Source organism: Lynx canadensis, chromosome C2, assembly GCF_007474595.2.
Source record: "Lynx canadensis isolate LIC74 chromosome C2, mLynCan4.pri.v2, whole genome shotgun sequence".
In the NCBI taxonomy this organism is placed as follows: domain Eukaryota; kingdom Metazoa; phylum Chordata; class Mammalia; order Carnivora; family Felidae; genus Lynx; species Lynx canadensis.
The window spans coordinates 140294046-140317125 of record NC_044311.2 but is presented as its reverse complement, the minus strand read 5'-3'; the positions used below and the strand labels follow the sequence as shown (position 1 = coordinate 140317125).

The 23080-nt window shown below is 39.8% G+C and overlaps 1 protein-coding gene across 4 annotated transcripts in view; it reads right to left on the bottom strand.

Moving 5' to 3' along the window:
* Nucleotides 1–16697: 16697 nt before the first annotated feature.
* GABPA (GA binding protein transcription factor subunit alpha) overlaps nucleotides 16698–23080 on the bottom strand; it is a 40779-nt gene continuing 34396 nt past the window's right edge. For all 4 annotated transcript variants that reach the window (XM_030328954.1, XM_030328953.1, XM_030328956.1 and 1 more), the window contains exon 10: nucleotides 16698–20162. In XM_030328954.1, the coding sequence (XP_030184814.1) occupies nucleotides 19934–20162 (229 nt within the window). In that variant the 3' untranslated portion in view covers nucleotides 16698–19933. The remainder of the gene's footprint in view (nucleotides 20163–23080) is intronic.

The following is a 23080-nucleotide window of genomic DNA, read 5'->3' as shown; positions in this document are numbered from 1 at the left end:
GGGGCGCACAGCTCGTGGGCTCTCTCAAGCTCACCCAGTCTCTTATCTCTCTTATCTCCAGAGTATACTTTTGCTTTCTTAAGCTCTCCTGTTTGTGTTGCTTATTTGCTGTGCTGTCTGTCCTGAATTCTTTCCCTTTTTTTTTTTTAATTTTTTTAACGTTTATTTATTTTTGAGAGAGAGACACACACAGGGTGCAAGCGGGGGAGAACCAGAGAGAGAGAGGGAGACACAGAATCCGAAGCAGGCTCCAGGCTCTGAGCTGTCAGCACAGAGCCTGACGCGGGGCTCAAACGCATGAACTGTGACATCATGACCTGAGCCAAAGTCGAACGTTAAACCGACTGAGCCGTCTAGACGCGCCTGGAATTCTTTCTTTTGACAGAATTCAAAAGAATTCTTCAAAAGAATTCTTTCTTTTGACACCAAGAACCTTCCACAACATTTTTTGGGCTGAGCAGAGTCAAGGCCCTGGGGCCTAGAGTCTCCCTAGTTCACCAGCAATACGCTTGTAATCAAGTCCTAGTCAAGGGCGTGAAAACCCTAGTCACCTCTGTGGCTTTCAATCCATCTCATTGTTTCAGTGCCTGTTTTGTTTTTTGTTTTTTTAATAATTTATTATTTATTTATTTATTATTTTTATTTATTTTATTTTTATTTAATGATTTATTTTTATTATTTAATCTTACCCACGGACCGCTAGATCATGAGCTGAAGTCAGATGCTTAACCAACTAAGCCACCCAGGTGCCCCTCAGTGCCTGTTTTTAGAATACCTATGAGGGATTTAAGACACTGATTTTCTCCCATCTCTGCATCTGAGGGACGGAGTGCCTTCCACATAAATCCCTGCCCCAGGCCTTCCCCTGAGGGCTATGACTTTACCAACAGAGGACTTCAGCAGGCAAAGCTGTGGATGACAAGGAAGGGCCACACCATCCCGACTTTCTCCAGCAGAATTCCACATACATGCTGCGCTCCATGATCGTCATTGTTACTGATTCATAAGATTTAAAACAGGAAAAGCAATTCTTAGTTGATGTGTTTAGTTCTGGCTTTAGTATCAATGACATCTCACAGTCTTACCTTGAATTTCCTTCAGCTTTGCAAAAACCATTGTCTTCACTGGGGTGGAGTGAATTGAATCTTTTTTTTTTTTCTTTTCCAAATTGAATCTTAAGCAGGTTCAGTTTCCTACTTTTGGACAGAAAGAAAACAATAACCCCAAACTTTTAAAAACCACACACACACACACACACACACACAAGAATAGCTATTCTTGTAAACAAGGCAAGATGCAACTTATTGTTGTCTTAATTGGAAAAACCACCTTTCACATCAAGCATGACAACAGGAAATGGTCTAAAATGAGAATCTCCTTGAAAATCAAGGTCCCGTAAAGGCAGGTTTCGTCACGGAAAACATTCGTGTGACCTCAGCTCCCGCACTTTCCACTTGCGAATATCACAATATGCTCTGTGGGGAGTGTTAATGGATACATCTGTTTGCCTCCCTGCACAGCTGAATCGTGTCTGAAAACAGACATGTTTTTCCCATTTCAGAAAAATACCCAGTGAATGCTCGCTGATGAATGGTGGTGAGTTATGTAAGTTCCTTTACCTTGCCACTTAACACTGACACTGAGAGAGGCAGGTGCCCCCAAACAGCTGCTCAAACTTAAGGACCTATTACTTACTTTGGAGCCATAAAGGGCCCAGGCAGTCATTTTTATCCCGAACTTCTGTTGAATTTCAGACACTCGGAATCATTACCACTCCTTTTAATAAACAAGGCTATGCTGGCTTCCGACTTCCTTGGTTATCTGTCCTGTGGTCCTGCGGGGGAGGGAGACACTATCCCAGACATTGCCAGAAATGCAGCCTAAGGGGTCCATTTCCTTCTTTCTAAAGAGCATAGAAGCCGCAGTAAAGGGTGTAACCTGCTACCTCAATGCTTCTCTGCTTCGGTGGCAAAGATTTACCTGCTCGGTCATCACAAAGAGAAGCCGGTTCAGCAGCTTCCGAACTCGTTACAGCTTTGTTCCTTATTTGCTGACTCAGATAAGATCAGACCAATTCGTCCCAAGAACTGGATTCTGATGTTTTGCCCCTCTCCCCATCCTCATTTTAGCAAATTTGCCAAAATATAAGCCTCCTCTTGGTTCAGTCACATTATTAGGTTTGTATTCTCTCCTCTCTACTGCTTTTACGCCAGATGTTTCAGATACCTTTGCCACAGTGACATCAACTGGAAATAGTTGGAACTGGACCCTCTCAGCATCACAGAAACCCCCAAATTCATATTTTATCCTATCTTACTTAGAAATACTACTCACAAAAAAGTACTTCTCAAATAATCTCCGTATAAGTACCACAAAAAGAATCTCCGCTGTTTTTCAAAAAAGGACTTTTCAAATTCCAATTGTAAATAATACAAATTATTTTTTATTACTATAAAAACGACCATGAGAACTAACTAGTCCATATTTTTGGCTCGCACCTTGAAAAAACATACTAGCAATAATGAGTGATTTTATTTTATTTTTTAAATGTTTATTTTTTTTAAATTTTGAGACAGAGCGAACACAAGGGGAGGGGTAGAGAGAAAGGAAGAGAGAATCCCAAGCAGGTTCTGGGCTGTCAGCGCAGAGCCTGAATTCACAAAACCGGGAGATCATGACCTGAGCAGAGATCAAGAGTTGGACGCTTAACTGACTGACTCACCCAAGATGACTGATTTTTTTTTAAACATAATTTGTTGTCAAATTGGCTTCCATACAACACCCAGTGCTCATCCCAACAGGTGCCCTCCTCAGTGCCCCCAAGATGAGTGATTCTTAAGCTGACCCTCATATTTTAAAAAAGGTAGAATTATACAAATTAGATGGCAATTAATACTTTTGGATAACTTTATGTAATAGTCATTTATTATTAGGCAAACGTAATTTTGAAATCAGATTATAATAAAGTATCAACAATGCAAGAGAGCTACAAATATGCATACATCTTGGGTCTTCTTGGTCTCCCAGGAATCTGCAACACAACTAGATAAAATCATTTACAGTGCAACTGGATAAAACCCACAAAATGTAGGCTCTGTTAAGTGCCATAAAAGAATGCTAAAGTAATTTCTTTTTTTTTAGTGGTTGTTCATTTTTGAGAGTGAGAGCCTGAGTGGGGGAGGGGCAGAGAGCGGGGAACAGAGGATGCAAAGCGGGCTCTGAGCTGACAGCAGTGAGCTGATGTGGGGCTGGAACTCACCAACCCTGAGATCATGACCTGAGCCAGAGTTAGACCCTCAACCGACTAAGCCAACCAGGAGCCCCAGAATGCTAAAAATAATTTAAAAGAAGAAAATCAATGGGAATGCAAACTGGTGCAGCCACTGTGGAAAATAGTACGGAGGTTCCTCAAAAAATTAAAAATAGAACTACCCTATGGCCCAGCAATTGCACTACTAGGTATTTATCCAAGGGATACAGGTGTGCTGTTTCAAAGGGGTACATGCACCCCCATGTTTATAGCAGCGCTATCAACAGTAGCCAAAGTATGGAAAGAGCCCAAATGTCCATCGACGGAGGAATGGATAAAGAAGATGTGGTGTGTAATACAATGGAGTATTACTCAGCAATCAAAAAGAATGAAATCTTGCCATTTGCAACTATGTGGATGGAACTAGAAGGTATTTTGCTAAGCAAAATTAGTCAGTCAGGAAAAGACAAATATCATGTGACTGGGACAAAACAGAAGAGACTCTTAAATATGGAGAACTAACAGAGGGTTACTGGAGGGGTTGTGGGAGGGGGGATGGGGCTAAATGGGTAAGGGGCTTTAAGGAATCTACTCCTGAAATCATTGTTGCACTATATGCTAAGTAATTTAGATGTAAATTTTAAAAAAGTAAATTAAATAAAAATTTAAAAAATAATAAAAGAAGAAAATCAATTAGCATTTTTACTTGGAATTTGAGGGCTAAGGTTTTTGTTTTTTTGTTTCTGTTTTTAATAATGTAATGAAGCAATGCTTTATTATGTTTAATTCCTGCTGGTATCTTTTTAATTTTTTTTTTATTAAAAAAATTTTTTTTTCAACGTTTATTTTATTTTTGGGACAGAGAGAGACAGAGCATGAACGGGGGAGGGGCAGAGAGAGAGGGAGACACAGAATCGGAAGCAGGCTCCAGGCTCTGAGCCATCAGCCCAGAGCCCGACGCGGGGCTCGAACTCACGGACCGCGAGATCGTGACCTGGCTGAAGTCGGACGCCGAACTGACTGCGCCACCCAGGCGCCCCTTAATTTTTTTTAATGTTTATTTATTTGAGACAGAGAGCCCAGGCGGGGAAGGGGCTGAAAGAGAGGAGGATGGAGGATCTGAAAGCAGGCTACATGCCCATACCGGCCAGCCCGGTGCAGGGCTCAAACTCACAACCCCGAGATCATGACCTGAGCTGAAGTCTGACTCTCAACCGACTGAGCCACCTGGCTGCCCCCTTACTGGTAATCTGGAACTTCATCCTGGAATGAGGCTTGCTTTTTAGGCTTTGTTATCTGGGACCAGGGCAAACCTAAGTAGCTAGCCTGAGAACTCCACTCCGTGCCTCCTGGATGAATTGAATTCCACCTCTATCTGGTGGAAGCATGTATGGCTGTATGTGAGCTCCTGTCGGGGGGCTCTCTCCTGGCCGTGGGGAGTCCCACATATAGGAGCCCTGCCATTGTGCTCTGCACACTCCAGCTGCCTCGGCTTCCCGCTCTTCTCTCTCTGGGCTCCATGTCCCCCCACTGCGAGCTGCACGCTGGACTCAGTCCGTGCAGTAAACCGGGCCATCGTAGGGCTCATCTCATTTGAGCCCTCATCTCATTTCCTTCCCTGAGGATCCTGGTTCTGTGCTGCCTGGTATTCAATGTCTGAAAAAGGTTTTACATTCCCCCACCCCCTGGTTCTGCATATGTTTATGGAGGGAAGATGGATCCAGTCCCGTGTCTTAGTCCATTCGGGCCGCCATAACAAAGTACCTCAGACTGGGTGGCTTGTAAACAACAAAAATTCATTCCTGAAGTTCTGGAGGCTGTAATTCCAAGATCAGGTGCCAGCAGGGCAGGGGGAGGGCCCTCTTCCAGGCTGTCTTCACGTGCTGGAGGGTCCAGCGAGCTCTCTCTCAGGCCCCAGGTAGGTTATTAATCTCATTCATGGGGGCTCCTCCCTCATGACCTTCACCTCCTCATCTCATCACCTTGGGCCCTAGGATTTCAACACGTGAATTTCGGGAGGACGCAGACATTCAGACCATAGTACCTCTTATTCCATTTTGACCATGATTGAAAGTGTGAGTACAGTAATATAGTTTTAATGTAGAAAATTTGGAATATACAAAATTTTTAAAGTCATAATTCTCTCACCTAGAGATAACAAATGTTTGTATTTTAGTGAATTACTTAAACGTCGTACACAGATATACTCAAATGTAGACATACACAAACACAATGTCAGCTGGGAGGCTTTCCGCTCTTGAAGATTCAGTTACGTTTCTTGGCGGATTTGGTGCCTCCAAATGTACCTATTCAGTCCATTTGCACTGGAGACAGAATTGTGCAGGTGCAAGCAGGGGATAGTGAAGGGTATGTAGCAAGGCCAACATCTTAGAATTCCACATTTGGAATCCATCTTGCTAAGAGATTCTGCAACTCAACCTTCACAGACACCACACTCAGCTTTCCTCTTCTCCCTTATTTTCTGGGTCAACAGGAACAAAATTTTATCTTTTTTTCTTTTCTTTTTTTTTTTTTTCATTTTTTTTAGAGAGAGAGAACTCGAGTGGGGGAAAGGAGCAGAGGGAGAAAGAGAGAGAATCTTAAGCAGGCTGCACGCTCAGCACAGAGCCCAAAGAGGGTCTCGATCTTACAACCCTGAGATCATGACTTGGGCCGAAATTAAGAGTCGGAGGCTCAACCGACTGAGCCACCTAGGCTCCCCCCCAAATTTTATCCTCTTATGTGGAACAATTCAGCTCTCCTCAAACCCTACTTGTAGGCTCAGTTCTAGGCTTTCTTTCACATGCCCAAAGTCATGAAGATTCTGAAGAGAGTAAAAAGGTCTGGTGAGGAACAATATCCACATTTCTTAAAAGTTAGCTGTAGTGTAAATATCACATATACGTGGGGCGCCTGGGTGGCGCAGTCGGTTAGGCGTCCGACTTCAGCCAGGTCACGATCTCGCGCTCCGTGAGTTCGAGCCCCGTGTCGGGCTCTGGGCTGATGGCTCAGAGCCTGGAGCCTGTTTCCGATTCTGTGTCTCCCTCTCTCTCTGCCCCTCCCCCGTTCATGTTCTGTCTCTCTCTGTCCCAAAAATAAATAAACGTTGAGAAATATCACATATACGTAAATGTACATGATTTACATATATAGCTGACCCTTGAATAATGTGGGTTTGGGGTGCCTGGGTGGCTCAGTCAGTTAAGCATCCAACTTCAGCTCAGGTCACGATCTCACAGTTTGTGAGTTCGAGCCCCACATCAGGCTCTGTGCTGACAGCTCAGAGCCTGGAGCCTGCTTCGGATTCTGTGTCTCCCTCTCTCTCTGCCCCTCCCCTGCTTGTATGCTCTCTTTCTCTCTCTCTCAGAAATAATAAATGAACAAAGTTTATAAAAAAAAAAAAACAACAATGTGGGTTCGAACTGCATGGGTCCACTTATGCATGGGTTTTTTTCAGTAAATACAGTACAGTATTTTAAATGTCATTTCTCTTCCTTATGACTTTCTTAGTAACATCTTTAGTTTAGCTTCCTTTATTGTGAGGATACAGTATATGATACATATACAAATTATGTATTAATTGACTGCTTATGTTATCAGTAAGACTCTTAGTCAACAGCAGGCTGTAGTAAATATTTGAGGACTCAAAAGTTACACCAAGCCCTGCCTTTTTCAAGGGCCAACTGTACAGATGTACATATACCTCAAAGTGAAATATTTGAGTAGTAGGTCCTAACCTGTTTTTCCCCCTTAATAAAATGTGCTTCATTTGTCCTTTAATACGTAACGTCAGGTGTTTGTTTGTTTGTTTGTTTGTTTTGTTTTGTCTTGTTTTTGAGAGAGAGAGAGAGGGAGGAAGAGAGTCAGAGGAAGAGGGAAAGAGAGAATCTTAAGCAGGCGGGCTCCATGCGTAAGCCCAGGGCCCCGGGATCATAACCCGGGGATGGTCCTGGTCACTCAGGACCCCGGGATCATAACCAGAGCCAAAGTCAAGAGTTGGGCCCTCAACTTGACTGACCTACCCAGGTGCCCCTATGCAGTATCATTAAGTTTTTTTTTAATTTTTAAATTATTATTTATTTATTTATTTGAGAGAGAGAGAGAGAGCACACCAGCAGGGGAGGGGCAGAGAAAGAGGGAGAGAGAGAATCCCAAGCAGACTCCGGGCTGTCAGCACAGAGCCCAATCCGGGGCTCGAACTGACAAACCTGTGAAATCATGATCTGAGCCAAAAGAAATCAAGAGTAGAACACTCAACCTACTGAGCCACCCAGACGCCCCTATGTAGCATCACTGTTAAAAAATTTTAATGGAGTGTATGTAGCATTATGTTAATTTCAGGTGTCGAACATGATTCAATATTTGTACGTATTGCAAAGTGATCACCACAATAAGTCTCATTAACATTTGTCACCACACACAGTTACAAATTTTTTTCTCTCTTGTGATGAGAACTTTTGTGATATATTTCGTTAACAACTTTAAGATGTGCAACACAATATTAACTATAGTGGCCATGCTACACATTGCTTCACAATGACTTACTTGTTTTGTAACTCAAAACTTGTATCTTTTGACCCTCATCACCAGTTTGACCACCCCTCACCCCCTGCCTCTGGCAACTACTAATCTGTATCTATGAGCTCATTTCTTAGGGTTTTTGCTTTTGTTTTGTTTTTACATTTTTTAATTTTTAATTTTTTTTCAGATTCCACACGTACATGAGATCATACGGTATTTGTCTTCATCATTTTTCGCAGATCGAATTTTTATGGGTTTCCATAATAAATGTAAACAATACCCTTCTGAGAAATGTGGGTTATTTATAAATTTTTATAATTATAAAAAGACTGTAATAAATATTCGAAATTAAACAACATATTTTAAAACTGCCAAGGGTGCAAAGAGGAAATGATAAGAGAAGTTAGAATATATTTGAACTGAATTATAATGAAACTATAATGTTCTAAAATTTGTGTGATGCAGATAAAGCTGTGTTTAGGAGAAATGTTCAGCTTTATTTTTATTTTTTATTTTTTAGAGAGAGAGAGCATGAGCAGAGGGGTTGCTAAGAGATTCTGCAACTCAGAGGGAGAGAGAGAGAGAGAAAGAGTGAGAGAGAGAGAGAGAGAGAGAGAGAGAGAGAGAATCTTAAGAGGGTTCCATGCTCAGTGCATAGAGCCCAACTTGGGGCTCAATCCCACAACCCTGGGATCATGACCTGAGCCAAAACCAAGAGTTGGATGCTCAAACGACTGAGCCACACAGGCACCCCAAGCTTTAAATATTTATGGTAAAAAAGTAATTAGTGTGTAAAATCAATAGACATAAGTTTCCATTCTAATAAACCAAAAGAGTATGATTATATTCAATCCAGACAAGAAGGAAAGCAATAAAGGTAAGAGTAATACATCAGTAAAGTAGAAAATAAATAGTAGAGAAAACTAATCAAGCCACAAAAATGATTCTTTCACAAGATTAATAATATTGACAAACCTCTAGTAACACCAGCCAAGAGAAAAGAGACAAACCCAGATTACCAATAACAAGAATGCAAGCAAGGTTATCACTATAGATTCTATAGACATTCAAAGAAAAATAGTATCTTTATGCCAACAATTTGACAACGTAGATGAAATTGACAAATTTCCTGAAGAAAAGATCAGCTTATCCTAAGTGACTCAAGATGAAATAAAAAATCTTAATTTTGCTAAGTGAAATAAGTCAGTCAGAGAAAGACAAATATTGTATGATTCCACTCATATGTGGAAGTTAAGAAACAAAACAAATGAACAAAGGAAAAAGAGAGAGAGAGAGAGAGACCAAGAAACCAACTCTTAACTGTAGAGAGACAACTGATGGTTACCAGCAGAGGGGAAGTGGGAGGGGGGGGGGTTGGGTGGGATAGGTTTTGGGGATTACCATGATGGACACTGAGGAAAGATGTATAGTATTATTGAATCACTACATGGTACATCTCATGTTAACTGTATGCTAACTGTACTGGAATTAAAATCATAAACTTAATGTCTTCTCACAAAGAAAACTCCAGGGCTAGATGATTTCAGCGGTGAATTCTATCAAATATTTAAGGAAGAAGTAATATCAATATTATCCAGAATTTAGAGAAGAAGGAAACCCTTTCAACTTATTTTATGGGGTCAGGAAAAAAATGGATAACCCAAGTCTGACAAGAAAATAATATTACAGATGCATATCGTTTTAATTATAGAACCCCCCCCCGCAAAACAAAACAAAAAAAAAAACCTCAACAAAATACTAGTAAATTCAATACAGCAATGTATCAAAATGATGATATATCAGGACCAAGTGGGATTAATTCCAGGAAAGCCAGATTGGTTTAACATTAAAAAATTACTCAATGTAACTTACCATATTAGAAGAGGCTCTTCCTGAAATCCACATTGAGTGTTAGGGGCTTGGACAATGGGGTTAGTAGTAGTGGGGGTGCAAGAGAGGGGATGAACTATATTAGTGATAAAATATTTACTGATAGATTGGATGTAAGAATGAGAAAAACAGAGGAATCAGGAAAATTTTGAGTCCTTCCTTTTGAGCAGTTGAGTGGATTGGGGTGCTATGTACTGAGAAGGGAAAAACTGACAAGAGCAGAAGTGAGTTGGAGAATTAAAACTCTCTCTTTTTTTGACCCACAGTAAAGCCTTGGATTGTGAGGAACTTGTTCTGCAAGTGCTCCACAAGACAAGCAAACATTTCTAATGCCTTTTACCTTGATAAACAAGTGACGTCCTGCAATATGAATATTGTGTGATGCTGAACGTCACATGATCACAACTGAACTAACGGTTCTTCCCTCTCTCTCTCTCACGCACGCGTTGCGGGATTGTGGGTGATTGTCTCCCATGCTTGGATGCTCGGTCTCAGGCCGTGGGGTTTGGCAGAAATCAGTGATTTTTCAGAACGTTGGAAGGTGCCCGCAACTGGCGCTGGTGGATTTTTTGTCACTTCCAAGCCCCTATGGACAGTCCTTCGCTTTTCCATACAAGAGTAAGCTTAGGAATGCTTTGCTTCATTCTAGGTCAGGCTGCCTGCAGATAGAGACACTTTCCTCTGCTGCCTCATTGCCAGTTACATGAAATACAGTATATGACAAGAGCTTATTAACACTGTACATGTAGTCAATGTCCATGCGAGCATATACAATGGTCCCCATGCAGAAAAAGGTTGAAAAGAAAGGTGGTAAGAAGAAGGAGATGAGTAGAGTGGACGTTAAGAAGGAGATCACCAAGAAGCACGAACGAGGTATGTGAGTGGCTGAAATTGCAAGATTTTATAAGAAGTCTGCATCTGTCTCTCATCTGCAGAGGAGGAGGAAGAGAAGGAGGAGGAATCCCTCACTTCAAATGAGATAATGGAGATGTGTAAAATGTGGAAAACTGCAAAATTTTGCAGAAAAGCACCACCCGAATAAGGCTGTAACATTGTGAGGGATGAATCTGTTTAACTACAATGCAGTGTCACATTTCCGCGAAATCCTCAAAAGGAGGCAAACAAGTGCCATTGGATAGGTTCCTTGTTAAAGTTGTACAGAAAGAAGATTCCATTGAGCCAATAGCAGCGATTCCCTTAGTGATGGTGAAAGTCATTCTACACAATAACCCTCCTCTCTCTTGTCTCCCTCACACCAGCCACAAAGGTTTTCAAAGGTAAATACAGGTGAATTTATTTTTCTTTACATTTTGTATTTTCTTCATTATTTTGTATTATATTACAGGATTGTAATCATTTTTATATGACTGTTCTTGGGTTATGGAATGAATCATCTGAGTTTCCATTATTTCTTATGGGGAAATTTGCTTTGATATACAAGTGTTTTGGAATACAAGCATGTTTCTGGAACGAATTATGCTCACAGACCAAGGTTTTACTGTATTTAGATTAAAATGTTCTATTATATGTCCTTGTAAGCAGGTGAAGATATTATTCTTGGATTCTGGGAGAGGTCAAGTGTAGATAATTGACATTTGCTATCGCATAGATGGCTTAGATGGAAACGAAAGTATGTTTGAGAAGGAGAGAATGACCAATTCAGCACAATAAGATTTTTGACAGGCAGAGAACTGGGAAGAAAAGAAGGACAAAAAGAAAAAGCATGTCAATTAGAGAGAACAGGTTGAAGAAATACTGTCCCTATCCACACTCCACCTCAAAAGAGACACCATATTGATCTAGTTATCAGCTTTTGGGGAATGGAGAAAATATAGGAAGATTTACTCCAGGAAACTAGTATCCTGATTCTGGAGTAAAGATGTCTAAAGCACAACATTCACTCCTTCTGATTTCTGGGATGCTTTTTAGTAGGCTGAGATAATCACAGACACTCAGAAGGAGTGAACACGGCTTCTGGCTTCCACGGTGTATCTCATTTACTCTGAATGGGTCCCACAAGGTGATACAAGTTCAACTACTTCTCATCTGAGAGAGAACACTCAGATCATTCTGTTTCAAAGATTTTGCCAATGACTTGAAAACCAAATAGCCAAAGGACATTCCGATATCGTCGCAAAGTGAAAATGTAGAAAATAACCTTACTTTTATTTTTCTTTGGGAAGATAAGTGGCATTATTTATTTCTCAACAGGGATGAGAGGAGATCATTTTTACTCAGGAAATAAATAGGAGAGAATGTTTTCCCCAGCAGTATGAAAGTTTATCCAGTACATATCAGGGAATATGTCAGCCCTAAATCCACCCAGCTGAAAGATTTCACCTCTGAAAGCCTTTTGACTTCGTTTGCTAAATTCTCCTGAAACTTAACTGCTCTCAGACTTCACTGCCTTGCTTCGTTTGGTTCTCAGAATTTGACAAGAACTTGTCAGAAGAATTTTCCTTGGCAGCTGCTTTTTTTCAGCTTGTGGAACAAGAAAGGTGAGGATGAATTTTGAGTCCCCGAATAATGTCTTAGCAGGATGGGAATCCTGCCACTTCTGGAACTCGACACCAAAAATTTTGGCTTAAAAAATACAATACCGCAGATTTGTCTAATCATCCCCTCTTTGCTTTTTTTTTTAATTCCATTTCTTTTTTTTTTTTTAATGTTTTCATTTATTTTTGAGACAGAGAGAGACAGAGCATGAGCAGGGGAGGGGCAGAGAGGGAGACACAGAATCCGAAGCAGGCTCCAGGCTCTGAGCTGTCAGCCCAGGGCCTGATGTGAGGCTCGAACTCACAAACCACAAGATCATGACCTGATCCGAAGTTGGACGCTTAACCGACTGAGCCATCCAGGCGCCCCCCCCGGAAAAAAAATTTTTTTTTAAGTGGATATGTACTTTAATCTTTTTCATTTTGTTTTTCTAGCAATTCAGTTTTTAACTTCGTTGAGGTGTAATTTAGGTATCCTCATGCCTGCCATTTTAAGTGTACATTTAAATGAGTTTTTGGCAAATTTTTCCAGCCGTGGAATCATTGACAAAACATAATGTAGGGATATATTCATTACCCCTCAAAATTTCATTGTGCCCGATACAGAAAGTTACCCTCATCCCCAGCCCTAGGTGGCCACTGATCTGCCTTCTGTCCTTAGAGATGAGATATGACTTTCCTAGAGGGGCTCAGTTCTTTTTTTGCTGTCTGCGTGTTCCACAATTTATTCAGTTCCCTGTCGACAGGCATTTGGATTGTTCACAGTTTGGGGCCATTATGAATAAAGTGCTGTAAGCACGAGTATACAGTCCTTCAATAGGTATTCTGTTTAGATAACTGTTTCTGTTAGGTAAACACCTAGGATTGGAATTGCTGGCTTGGGACAAAAATGTGTCTACCTTTTCCAAAGAAGTGTGCTAGTTTACATTTTCACCAGCAATGTGCATACTTTCCACGGGGCCCATGCCACCGCCAAAACTTGGTGTTGTGAGACTTTTTAAATTTTCAACAATTTTAGCTTTCGTATGCTTTGCTGGATGTCTGTATATCATTTTTTTTTTGGTGAAGTATTTGTTGAAACCTGTTGGCCATGAACTCTTATTAGGAGTTCTATAGTTTTTTGAAATAAGAACTTTGTAAGATTATGTTTTGCAATTATTTTTCCCAGTCTGTGTTTTGCCTTTTAAAATTATCTATCAAAAAACTGAGGTTTCAACAAACGGTGATGCAGTTGATTTTGCTGACCTAAAAAAAAAAAAAAAAAATTATTTATTTTGAGAGAAACAGAGACAGGGAGAGAGGGAGCGAGAACCCCAAGCAGGCTCTGCAGTGTCGACACAGAGCCTGATATAGGGCTTGAAATCAGGAACCGTGAGTTCATGACCTGAGCGGAAGCGGGACGCTTCAACTCCTGAGCCACCCGGGTGCCCCGATTTTACTGACTTTTTAATGCTTTTGCTTTTTCTATCTTATCTAAGAAATCTTTACCCCAAGATCATGAACATTTCGTTTTATGTTTTAGAGGCTTGGTCTTTATATTTAGGTTGACGATCTGTTTCTTTATCCATCTGATGTTTACGTGTGATACGAGGTAGGGAGTGACGCTCATTCTTCTCCATAAACATATCCAGTGTTCCAACATTCATTGAAAAGACCATCCTTTCCCTATTGAATTACCTTGGCACCTTTGCCAAAAAATCAATTAACTATCTAGGTGTGAGTCTTTTTCTGGACTCTGTTCTGTTCATTGGTCGTGTCTATTCCTATTTCAACACCACATCTTAATTACTGTAGCTTTTTTTTTTTTTTTAATTTTTTTTTTTTCAACGTTTATTTATTTTTGGGACAGAGAGAGACAGAGCATGAACGGGGGAGGGGCAGAGAGAGAGGGAGACACAGAGTCGGAAACAGGCTCCAGGCTCTGAGCCATCAGCCCAGAGCCCGACGCGGGGCTCGAACTCACGGACCGCGAGATCGTGACCTGGCTGAAGTCGGACGCTTAACCGACTGCGCCACCCAGGCGCCCCTGTAGCTTTTTTTTTAAGTTTAGCAACTTAAAACATTTTTTTTTTATTTTTAATTTTTTTTTTTTTAGAGAAAGGGAGTGAGAGCAGGAGAAAGAGACAGACACAGAGAGACAGTGAGAGACAGAATCTTCAGTAGGCCCCACGCTCAGTGAAGAGCTTGACTTGGGACTCGATCCCACAACCCTGGGATCACAACCTGAGCGAAATCAAGAGTAGGATGCTCAACTGACTGAGCCACCCAGGCACCCCGTAGTGTGGTGTTAAATAGCAAATCTTTACATAATGCCACTACTCTAATTTCTTCTCAAAATTATTTTGGCTATTCTGGGTCGTTTGCACTTACAAATAAATTTCACCATCAGCTCGTTTACAAAAAAAGACTCCTAGAATTTTGAGTTGAGTTGCACTATTTATACACCAACTTAGGGACAGTTAACATTTACAAAATTAAGACTTCCAATTCACAATTACAGTATACCTCTCCATTCAGATTTTCATTAGTTTCTTGGCAGTTTCTGTGGTTTTCGTTGGATGAGTCTTGCACAAATTTTGTTACATTTGTCCCTAATTATTTCATGTTTTCAAAATACTATTGTAAATGGTAACTTTTACATTTCAATTTCCAATTATTTGTTGGTAGCATGTAGAAGTAACACTGAGTTTTGTACATTGACCTGGTACCATACCTCACTAAATTCATTGATTAATTCTAGTTGTTTTCATTAATTCTAATTGTTGTGGTGGTGGTTTTAAAGTTCATTTTGAGAGAGGGAGAGAGAATCCCAAGCAGGCTCTGCACTATCAGGGTTCAATCCCAAGAACGGTGAGGTCATGACCTGAGCTGAAGTCGGATGCTAAACTGTCACCAAGGAGCCTCTAATTGTAGTTGTTTTGTTTTGTTTTGAATCTGTATGCTTTCTCTTATTTTACAGGCTCTATCTCTTTGCCTTTTCACAAATCTTAGAAGGAAGACAAACTATTATGTATGTTAGCTGCAGGTTTTTCAGAGATACTGTGTCAGGTTAAGGAAGTTCTTTTAATTCTAGTTTGTTCAGTTTTTATCAGGAGCAGATGTGAAATTTTACTGGATACTTTTCCTGCCTCTATTGAGATGATCAGGTTTGTCCCCCTGTATTGTGTAATCTGGTGAATTACATGGAATTATTAAATTCTTCTTGTGATTCGTTTTTCAGAAAAACATTTGTATTGTGGTAAAATAGACAATTTACCGTCTTGCCCACATGTATGTGTACAGTTTGGTAATATTAAGTATATTCATTCTTGTGTAACCAATATCCAGAAATTTTTCATCTTGCAAAACTAAAAATTTATACCCTTTAAACAATTTCCCATGTCCTCCACCCCTCTACTCATGCATCTGAGAGTTTTATGTAAGAGTTTTGGTCTCTGACACACTGGAAATAAAAAAGTGGTCCTTCACCAGAGGTTTTAAAATCAGTCTAAGTTAGTATTTTAAATCAGTTTGCTAGTAGTAAAAAACCTTTTAAACAAGTGGTTGGCTTGCAAATTAAGCTTTCGAGTCGTACACACACACAAAAAGCCAGTGTTTTGAGAGAACAAATGCACCTAATTTTCCGATTATTTTCATGACTTCAAACTTAGTAAAATTAGACTGTGTTTTTAAAGCAGTTCATTTCACCAAGCCGTAATTTTTTAAGCATGTCAGAGTTTGGCTTGACCATAAATAACATACAGCACGTTTTTCCCTGAATCCTTTGATTCCGTATACTCTGGTCCTGGCTGAAGCGTCTTGTTGTTACACAGGCAACATAAACAGGTAATTTTTTAGTTTAAAAAAAAAAAAATGGCTTACCAAGAACCTCTACCTGAACAATCATTGGCTTGCTTTTGACAATTACTAACACTCAGTGGCCCCATTTCTTCTGTTGCTGTTCTAAACCAGTTTGGCTCTGTGGATGCGATTTCATCTATTTTCTCATAAAGACTCAACTCTAGGGGCATCTGAGTGGCTCCGTCGGTTGAGCAGCCGACTCAGGCTCAGGTCACGATCTCCTCGTTTGTGAGTTTGAGCCCGGCATCTGGCTGTGCACTGACAGCTGATGGTGTGGAGCCTGCTTGGGATTCTCTCTGCCCCTCCTCCTCCCCCACTCCTGCTCTTTCTCTCTCTCAAAATGACTAAATAAATAAACTTAAAAAACAAAGACTAAACTGTAACATCTAATTTTAGTTGTGGAGTCAGTTCTTCCCAAATCGATAGTTAAGTACATGGGACTCATGCACACAATCCAGCAGATGTAGACGGTCATATTTTCCTCCAACCCAATATTCCAGGAATTTGACAACCATTTTTTTTTTATGCAGGGAAAAAAACTTCCAAAAACACAGAAATATACTGTATAATAGTTTTATTTTTCTCATATTACTATTTTTACATTTTATGCACAAATATTTTATCTGAGTAAAAATAGAAAATAACTGTTTTATGTAAAATTACAAAAAAAATAAAACCCACAAAGAAATACATAATTGTTATTATGACCGTATAAGTGTCTTTATTTAAAGAGTAAAAATGTAGGCAAAAATCCTCCTTCCTTTTACAAAAGACTGAGAATATTTTTTTTTTCCTGGCAGCAAGTGAAATATCACTGAAATATCAATATTTTTACACCTTCTAGATGTGAAGACATCAAGTTAGTCACAGGTTGTTTGGTAATTATGAATCTTAAAACATTTTTGTGCTATTTCAAAGATACACTAGTTCTTTTTAAAAGGTGGTAGCATAAAACGATGAGTATGGAAAACAGCTGACCTCAGCCAAAGTGATGGGAGGTACAGCCCTTGAAAGGAGTATCATACTCGAGTGTCCCCATTAATCGGGAGAGAAAAACAAGTACTTAACGGACACGGATGCACACACGCGAACGTGCCGAGCCGGTCGTTCCACGTGAAGGTCAACCACACGGCATTTCTGTTTAATGTGTCCGACTTTCCAGTATCAACACGCATTTTCCAACTCCGGGCTAGGTACGTATGAAAGTTGGCTCAGGGAGAACCTCATGCGGAAAACAAGTTTTAAAACAAAAACGGGCATTTCCTTATTTTTGTACTTAGAGGGTACAAAAGATGGCCAATGATTCTTTCTTCCTTTAAGTATACTGTAAATTCTCCTATTGAAAATTTATTCATAAGAACAGCAAAGAGTGAATAACATGAATTCTATTTTCTCTTACGACACAAGTTATCTTTCAATAAAAGAAGAGACTACCTGGCTTTCTGATGATTTGTAACCTCAACACGGACGATGGGAACAATTTAATATGTAAGTTGAGAAAAAGTCACTCGAGTTTCTTGACTCTACTGGGGAAATGAGTCTCATGACTTCACCTATGTTACAGTATACGAAGTGATGATGACAGATGAAGAAGAAAGAAATAGCACCTGATCCTGTAGGAGAATGATCCTTGTTCAAGTTACAATGGGGAATAAAAACTGCCAAAGGAAGAAAAATGGGTAGGATGTATTTAAAAAAAAAAAAAGGAACCTGAGGACTTACAGAAAAGAAGCAATAGTTTGACTTTAGGATCTAAAAGAATGTGGGTGTTCCTTGCCTTAAAATACACATATACATATAATTGCAACATAGAGGAAGTCTGTCATCTTTGCTAAAACTTTAAAATAATGTCTCTGCAAAAGCATTTTAAATGTTAAAGTCAAAACTTTTAAGTTGCTGATAATATACCAGAAGAGTAAACTTTTTTATGGTTTTACAACTATAAGCAACGTGTCAACTCTCCAGACGAGAAGATGGGGCAAAACCTTTTTAGTGATCTATTTCTTACGTGAACCTGGACCTTCTATACAGGACTTCATGCTGTCATTCTACTCAGATACTCTTACAGTCGCCGTGCCCAAATTAAACTAATAGTTTGTCAGTCTCTTCTGTATGTGTTTATAAAAAGGTAAAAATAGAAGCTACAAGTTTTATTTTTTTCCGGCATCTACTGGGGGGCCTTAAATGACTTGATAATATAAAGGGACTGACATTACGCAGTCCTCTAGCCACAGCACTTCAAGTCACGATCTGAGGTGACCAGAAAAGAAGATCCTTCCTCTCCTGCTTGTTCCTAAATTCGCCTCCTGCTACGGCTCAACACAAACGACCATCTGGTTCTGGTGGCAGCGACTGCAAGCGATGCCTCCTTGACTCACTACCACCGCCTTTCCTCCGGGTTAGACAAAAGCATCAGCTGAGCTTTTATAAAGCTGTTCAGGGAGATGGCTATAAAGGAAATGATGAGGGAGAAGGTGCATAAAGAAATATCTGAGAATCAATCTCCTGCTCTAAGAGGATTAAAAAGCTCTCTGCCAGTATGTCCTTTCGATTCACGTATCGCAGCCTTAAAACAAAAAACAGAAAAAAAGAAAGGAAACCAAGCAAAAAAGAAACATTTCTAGTGATTTCTGTTTAGTGTTGGATTGTGATGACGTTTTCATAGATATGGGGATCATTTAATTAAAAAAAATTTTTTAAATGAGGTATTGTCTTTTAAAATACATTTCCTTTTGAATATCATCATGTATTCATATATGTGTACAGTTATACATACAACAAAATGGTCAATTGGACATGTATACGGATATACAGGTACTCACACATACATAATATTCAAAAGGAAAAAGTTAAATAGATGGGAAATTTGGTTTTGAGAGAAGACTTGCCTACACTGGAGGTCAGAATTTCCTTTTAAATGTACTGGCAACTAATTTGTTGTTGTCTCGAAAGGTAAGGTTAACTGCAGACTGATTTCAAGGCTTCCTTTGATCAGAAACACAATGACTCTATAAGCTGCTTTTGCATAATACACCTGCAGGCAGAACAGGCAATGAAAACAAAGAAAGAAACAAAGCAATCCATACCAAACCAAACTAAACCAAACTTTTATTTTCTGGCTGAGGTATACCTTTCCGTTTTTTTCAATCTCTGACAGGAAAAACAGAGATCATTTCAGGATTTTTGTAATAGTTGGTTTATTAGAATTAAATGCCTCTCTTAAAATAATTTAAATCCTGGCCTGACATTATGAATAATCTATACAGAAAATCCTTAAAATTAGCTGGAGTTAAGCCAGATTTCAACCTGGATCTCCTTCTTCGGCAGTGCTCTTCTGCCAGTCGACTTCTTATTGTCCTTTGCTTGCAAATATATAAACTATTTTAATAACTTGATACTCTCAGTTTAGTAACTTATTAATATTATAGTTTTATTTGATATGAATATTTTAGCTCTGCTTGATTAGATGAAACAGGCACACATGCTGTAGCTGTGAAAAATTCCACTTTCTGGTTCTATGTAAAGCAACATCTAAAGCAGCAGAGAGGGGAAACAGTTATATTTTCAAAAATAGTTAAGCCAGACTGTTTCCTGGAGATACTTCACTCATTCTTCATCCTCAGATGCTACTGGCTATTTTTGGTAGGGCTAGACATTAATACTGACCAGTTTAGCTTTCCTGACTGTTACCAAACTATCCCACAATGAGCCTGACTTCACGCTGAAGACATTGTGGTGATCCTTAACATACACGTATTCTAAAATATATGCTTCAAAGTAAAAAGATCCAAATTCACAAGAGTATGAAACATTTATAAAAAAATCATGCATCAGATTGTACAGTCTAGAAATAAAAGATTCAAATTCAGTAATAAAGGTAAGAGCAACACTTGCTCTAACGTTTAAGAAAGACCTTGGGCTCCCAGAAGGTCCGGGCTCAATTATCCTTTTCCGTTTGCAGAGAAGCAGTGGCCAGGGCGACCGCCGTGACCGGCTGGGCAATCCCGTGAAGCTGCATCTTCGCCAGTTTCTTCTGTTCACACTCCGTGACCAAGCGGTTCAACTCTGCCGCACTGTATCCGATAAGAGTCTTCAAGTCACAGACAAACTTGTACACAAATCTCTTGCCTTGGACTTTACAAATCATGTCCCCATCATAATAATACCTTTAAAAAGAGAAGGACACATGGGGACCATGTAAAAAATACAGAATTTGGACTTCTTACTTACGATATTTCACAGATTCTTCCATAAACAGGAGCCTGGTAGAGTATTGCGTCTACCCCAACAGCAATTAACATTGAAGTTACGGTCCAAGCAAACTTCAAAACATGACTTACTAAAATTTCAATGCTCAACACATTTTCACAATTATGATAAAATACTACTTTAAAAATAAACAATGTTAAACAAAACAAAAAACCGTGGGAGTGGTCACAGAACCTAAGAACAAGGGCCTGGAGTCAGAATGTCAAGGTTCAAAACCCAGAGTCTCTACTTAACTACCTTTGTGATTTTGTGACCACAGGAAAGCCAAATTTTCTCTAAGTTGTTTTTGTTTTTTAAAGTAGGCTCTGCACCCAATGGGGGCTTGAACTCATGACCCTGAGACCCTAGAGTCGGATGTTGTACTGACTGAGCCAGCCAGGTGCCCCGCAAAGTTTTTATTCTCCATCTATACAATGAGGTTAAAAATAGTACTTACCCTCACAGAATTGTTGAGAATTAAAAGGATTATCTTTGCAAAGTGCTTACTTAGCACACAATGACTGGCACACAGCCCTCTATAAAGTATAAGCTATGTCAATAATTAAGAACCCATATAATAAGAAGAAAATTTTAATATACATATTCAATGGATTGTGGGAATGTCCCCTTCTTTTCTGCATTGTACAAAATCCTTTGTGATGCAGCCACACCTTCACCATCACCATTTTAATATGTAAAGGCTCAACTTGGAGAGAAGTTCTCCGAATCTAACAGGGAGCCTCAAAAGTAGAAGTAAAAGGCCAGAAGAAAGACAGGATACAGAAAACCAGGCAAGAGGACATCATAAAGAAACAAGAGTTGCCTCTGTGGGAAACCCTCTAGAAGTCTAGCTTACTGCTGGTTTGTATGGAGATGGAAATAGAGCTAGATTTATACTCTGAAAAACAGACCTGATTTACTGTCATGCGCTGCCAATTCCGGTAACAGGGAAAAGGTAAGTCAAGACTTATCTGGGCAGGTGGAATGTGAAGGCTTTGTTTTAAAACTGCACTGCCCATCTGTACCAATCTGACAATGAGCAGTTATGAAAGGAATGACTATTTGCCCAAATACCAGTGGTGTAAACTACCACAGTTGGCAGGATTTTATTACAAAAGTCATTCAATTTAATCAGGAGCCCATTAGTGAAAAGGCGGATCTACATGCAGGAAATTAGGTCACTTTTCTTTAATTCCAGAAGAGCAAAAGTGTCACAGTCGGTCACGTTGACTCTCTCAGTAAGAAAGACCACACACTGGGTGGGCACAGTTCTTGTGTTTCCTTTTGTGCCAATCACGTTAATACAGAATTTAGATCTCAGCCCAAAAACCACCAACTTCCTGTCATCCAGTTTAAAACGAGATTCGTATTTCGACTTCTCAAGAAAATTTCTACGTAATACGTAAGGCTGTAACAGACACTTGAGAAAAAAGTAAAATAAAAGAAGAAAGTGGTTTTACATGTCAAGGAGAAAAACGGAGTTGGTATAATCTTCTGTCTCTTGGTAAGAACGGATAAAGAATACAAACACTAAATTTAATTTTACTTAACGTGTCTTTCAATCTACTAGACGCATCATACAACCACACCTAATAGCAAGCATCACGTCTGTACCCTCTCTACAATGAAGTCGAAAGGTACACAATACCTGTATTTTCCTGGATAGGATTTTTCTTAAACATGTCTTTTTTTTAACCTTTTAAATTGTGAACTATATTACATAAACAGAAAGCACACCCAAGTGAACAGCTCAGTGATTTATTTCAGTGAACATTCGCCTGTTAACTACGACCTAGGTCAGGAGACAGAACACTGCCAGCCCCCAGAATCCCTCCAAGGCCCTTCCCAGAAATCACCACCCCTCCTTTACTCTAAAAGGTAAACACAATCCAATCCTGTTCCATGATGATAATTCATGGCTTGTATTTACACTCTCATCACCCAAAAGTGCATCCCTAAACTCTGCAATTTAGTTTTCGTTTCTTGAACTTTACACTATAAATGTAATCATATACAGTCTTTTGGGTCTGATTCTTTGAACATTACATTACATTGCATTTGTATCAGCGCTTGTAGCTTTGTTCATTTTCTTGGATACGCAGTCCACTCTCGTTTACCATAATTCATTTATTTACTCTCCTGCAGACGGATACTTGGTTTCTGGATATTATAAATAATGCTGCTATGAGCACGTGTGCGGACATATGCAGACGCTTCCGTTGGGTAAATATTTAGGAGAGAAACCGCTGGGTTCCAGGTTCCGTCCCTACCAAAAGTGCAGAAGCACCCCCGTGCTCACAACACCTGGTACCAGCGATCTTTTTAATTTTAGCCATTCGAAGATATGTGTTGTGCCATTTTATGGTGGTTTCCAACCGAGTTTCCCTGATTACGAATGAGGTTGTGCACCACGGCATATGGTCACTGGCCATTTGTATCATCTAAATTCTGAAGTGTCTATTTAAGTCTCTTGCCTATTTTTTCTAGTTTTCCTATTGACTTGCTACATGGAACCGATTTCTAGTACAGTATAAGGAAGGGCTCAAGTTTCACTTTTTCCATATGGATGGCCAACTGTCCTGGCTCTGCTGATTGAAAAGCAAGTCTTTCCCCCACTGCCATCTTTAAATCAAATCCTCTTATATACCTGGCTCTATGTGGGCTCTCCATTGTAGTAACCTGCGGTCTGTTCGTCTCTCCTAAGCAAGCCATGTGCTGTCTTACTGTCGAAGCTTTCCAGCACTTCCCGCACTGCTCTCCTTCCTCACATGCCCTGCTTACTGCGCACTTTATGTTCCCATATATGTTTTACAATCAGCATGTCAAGTTCTACAAA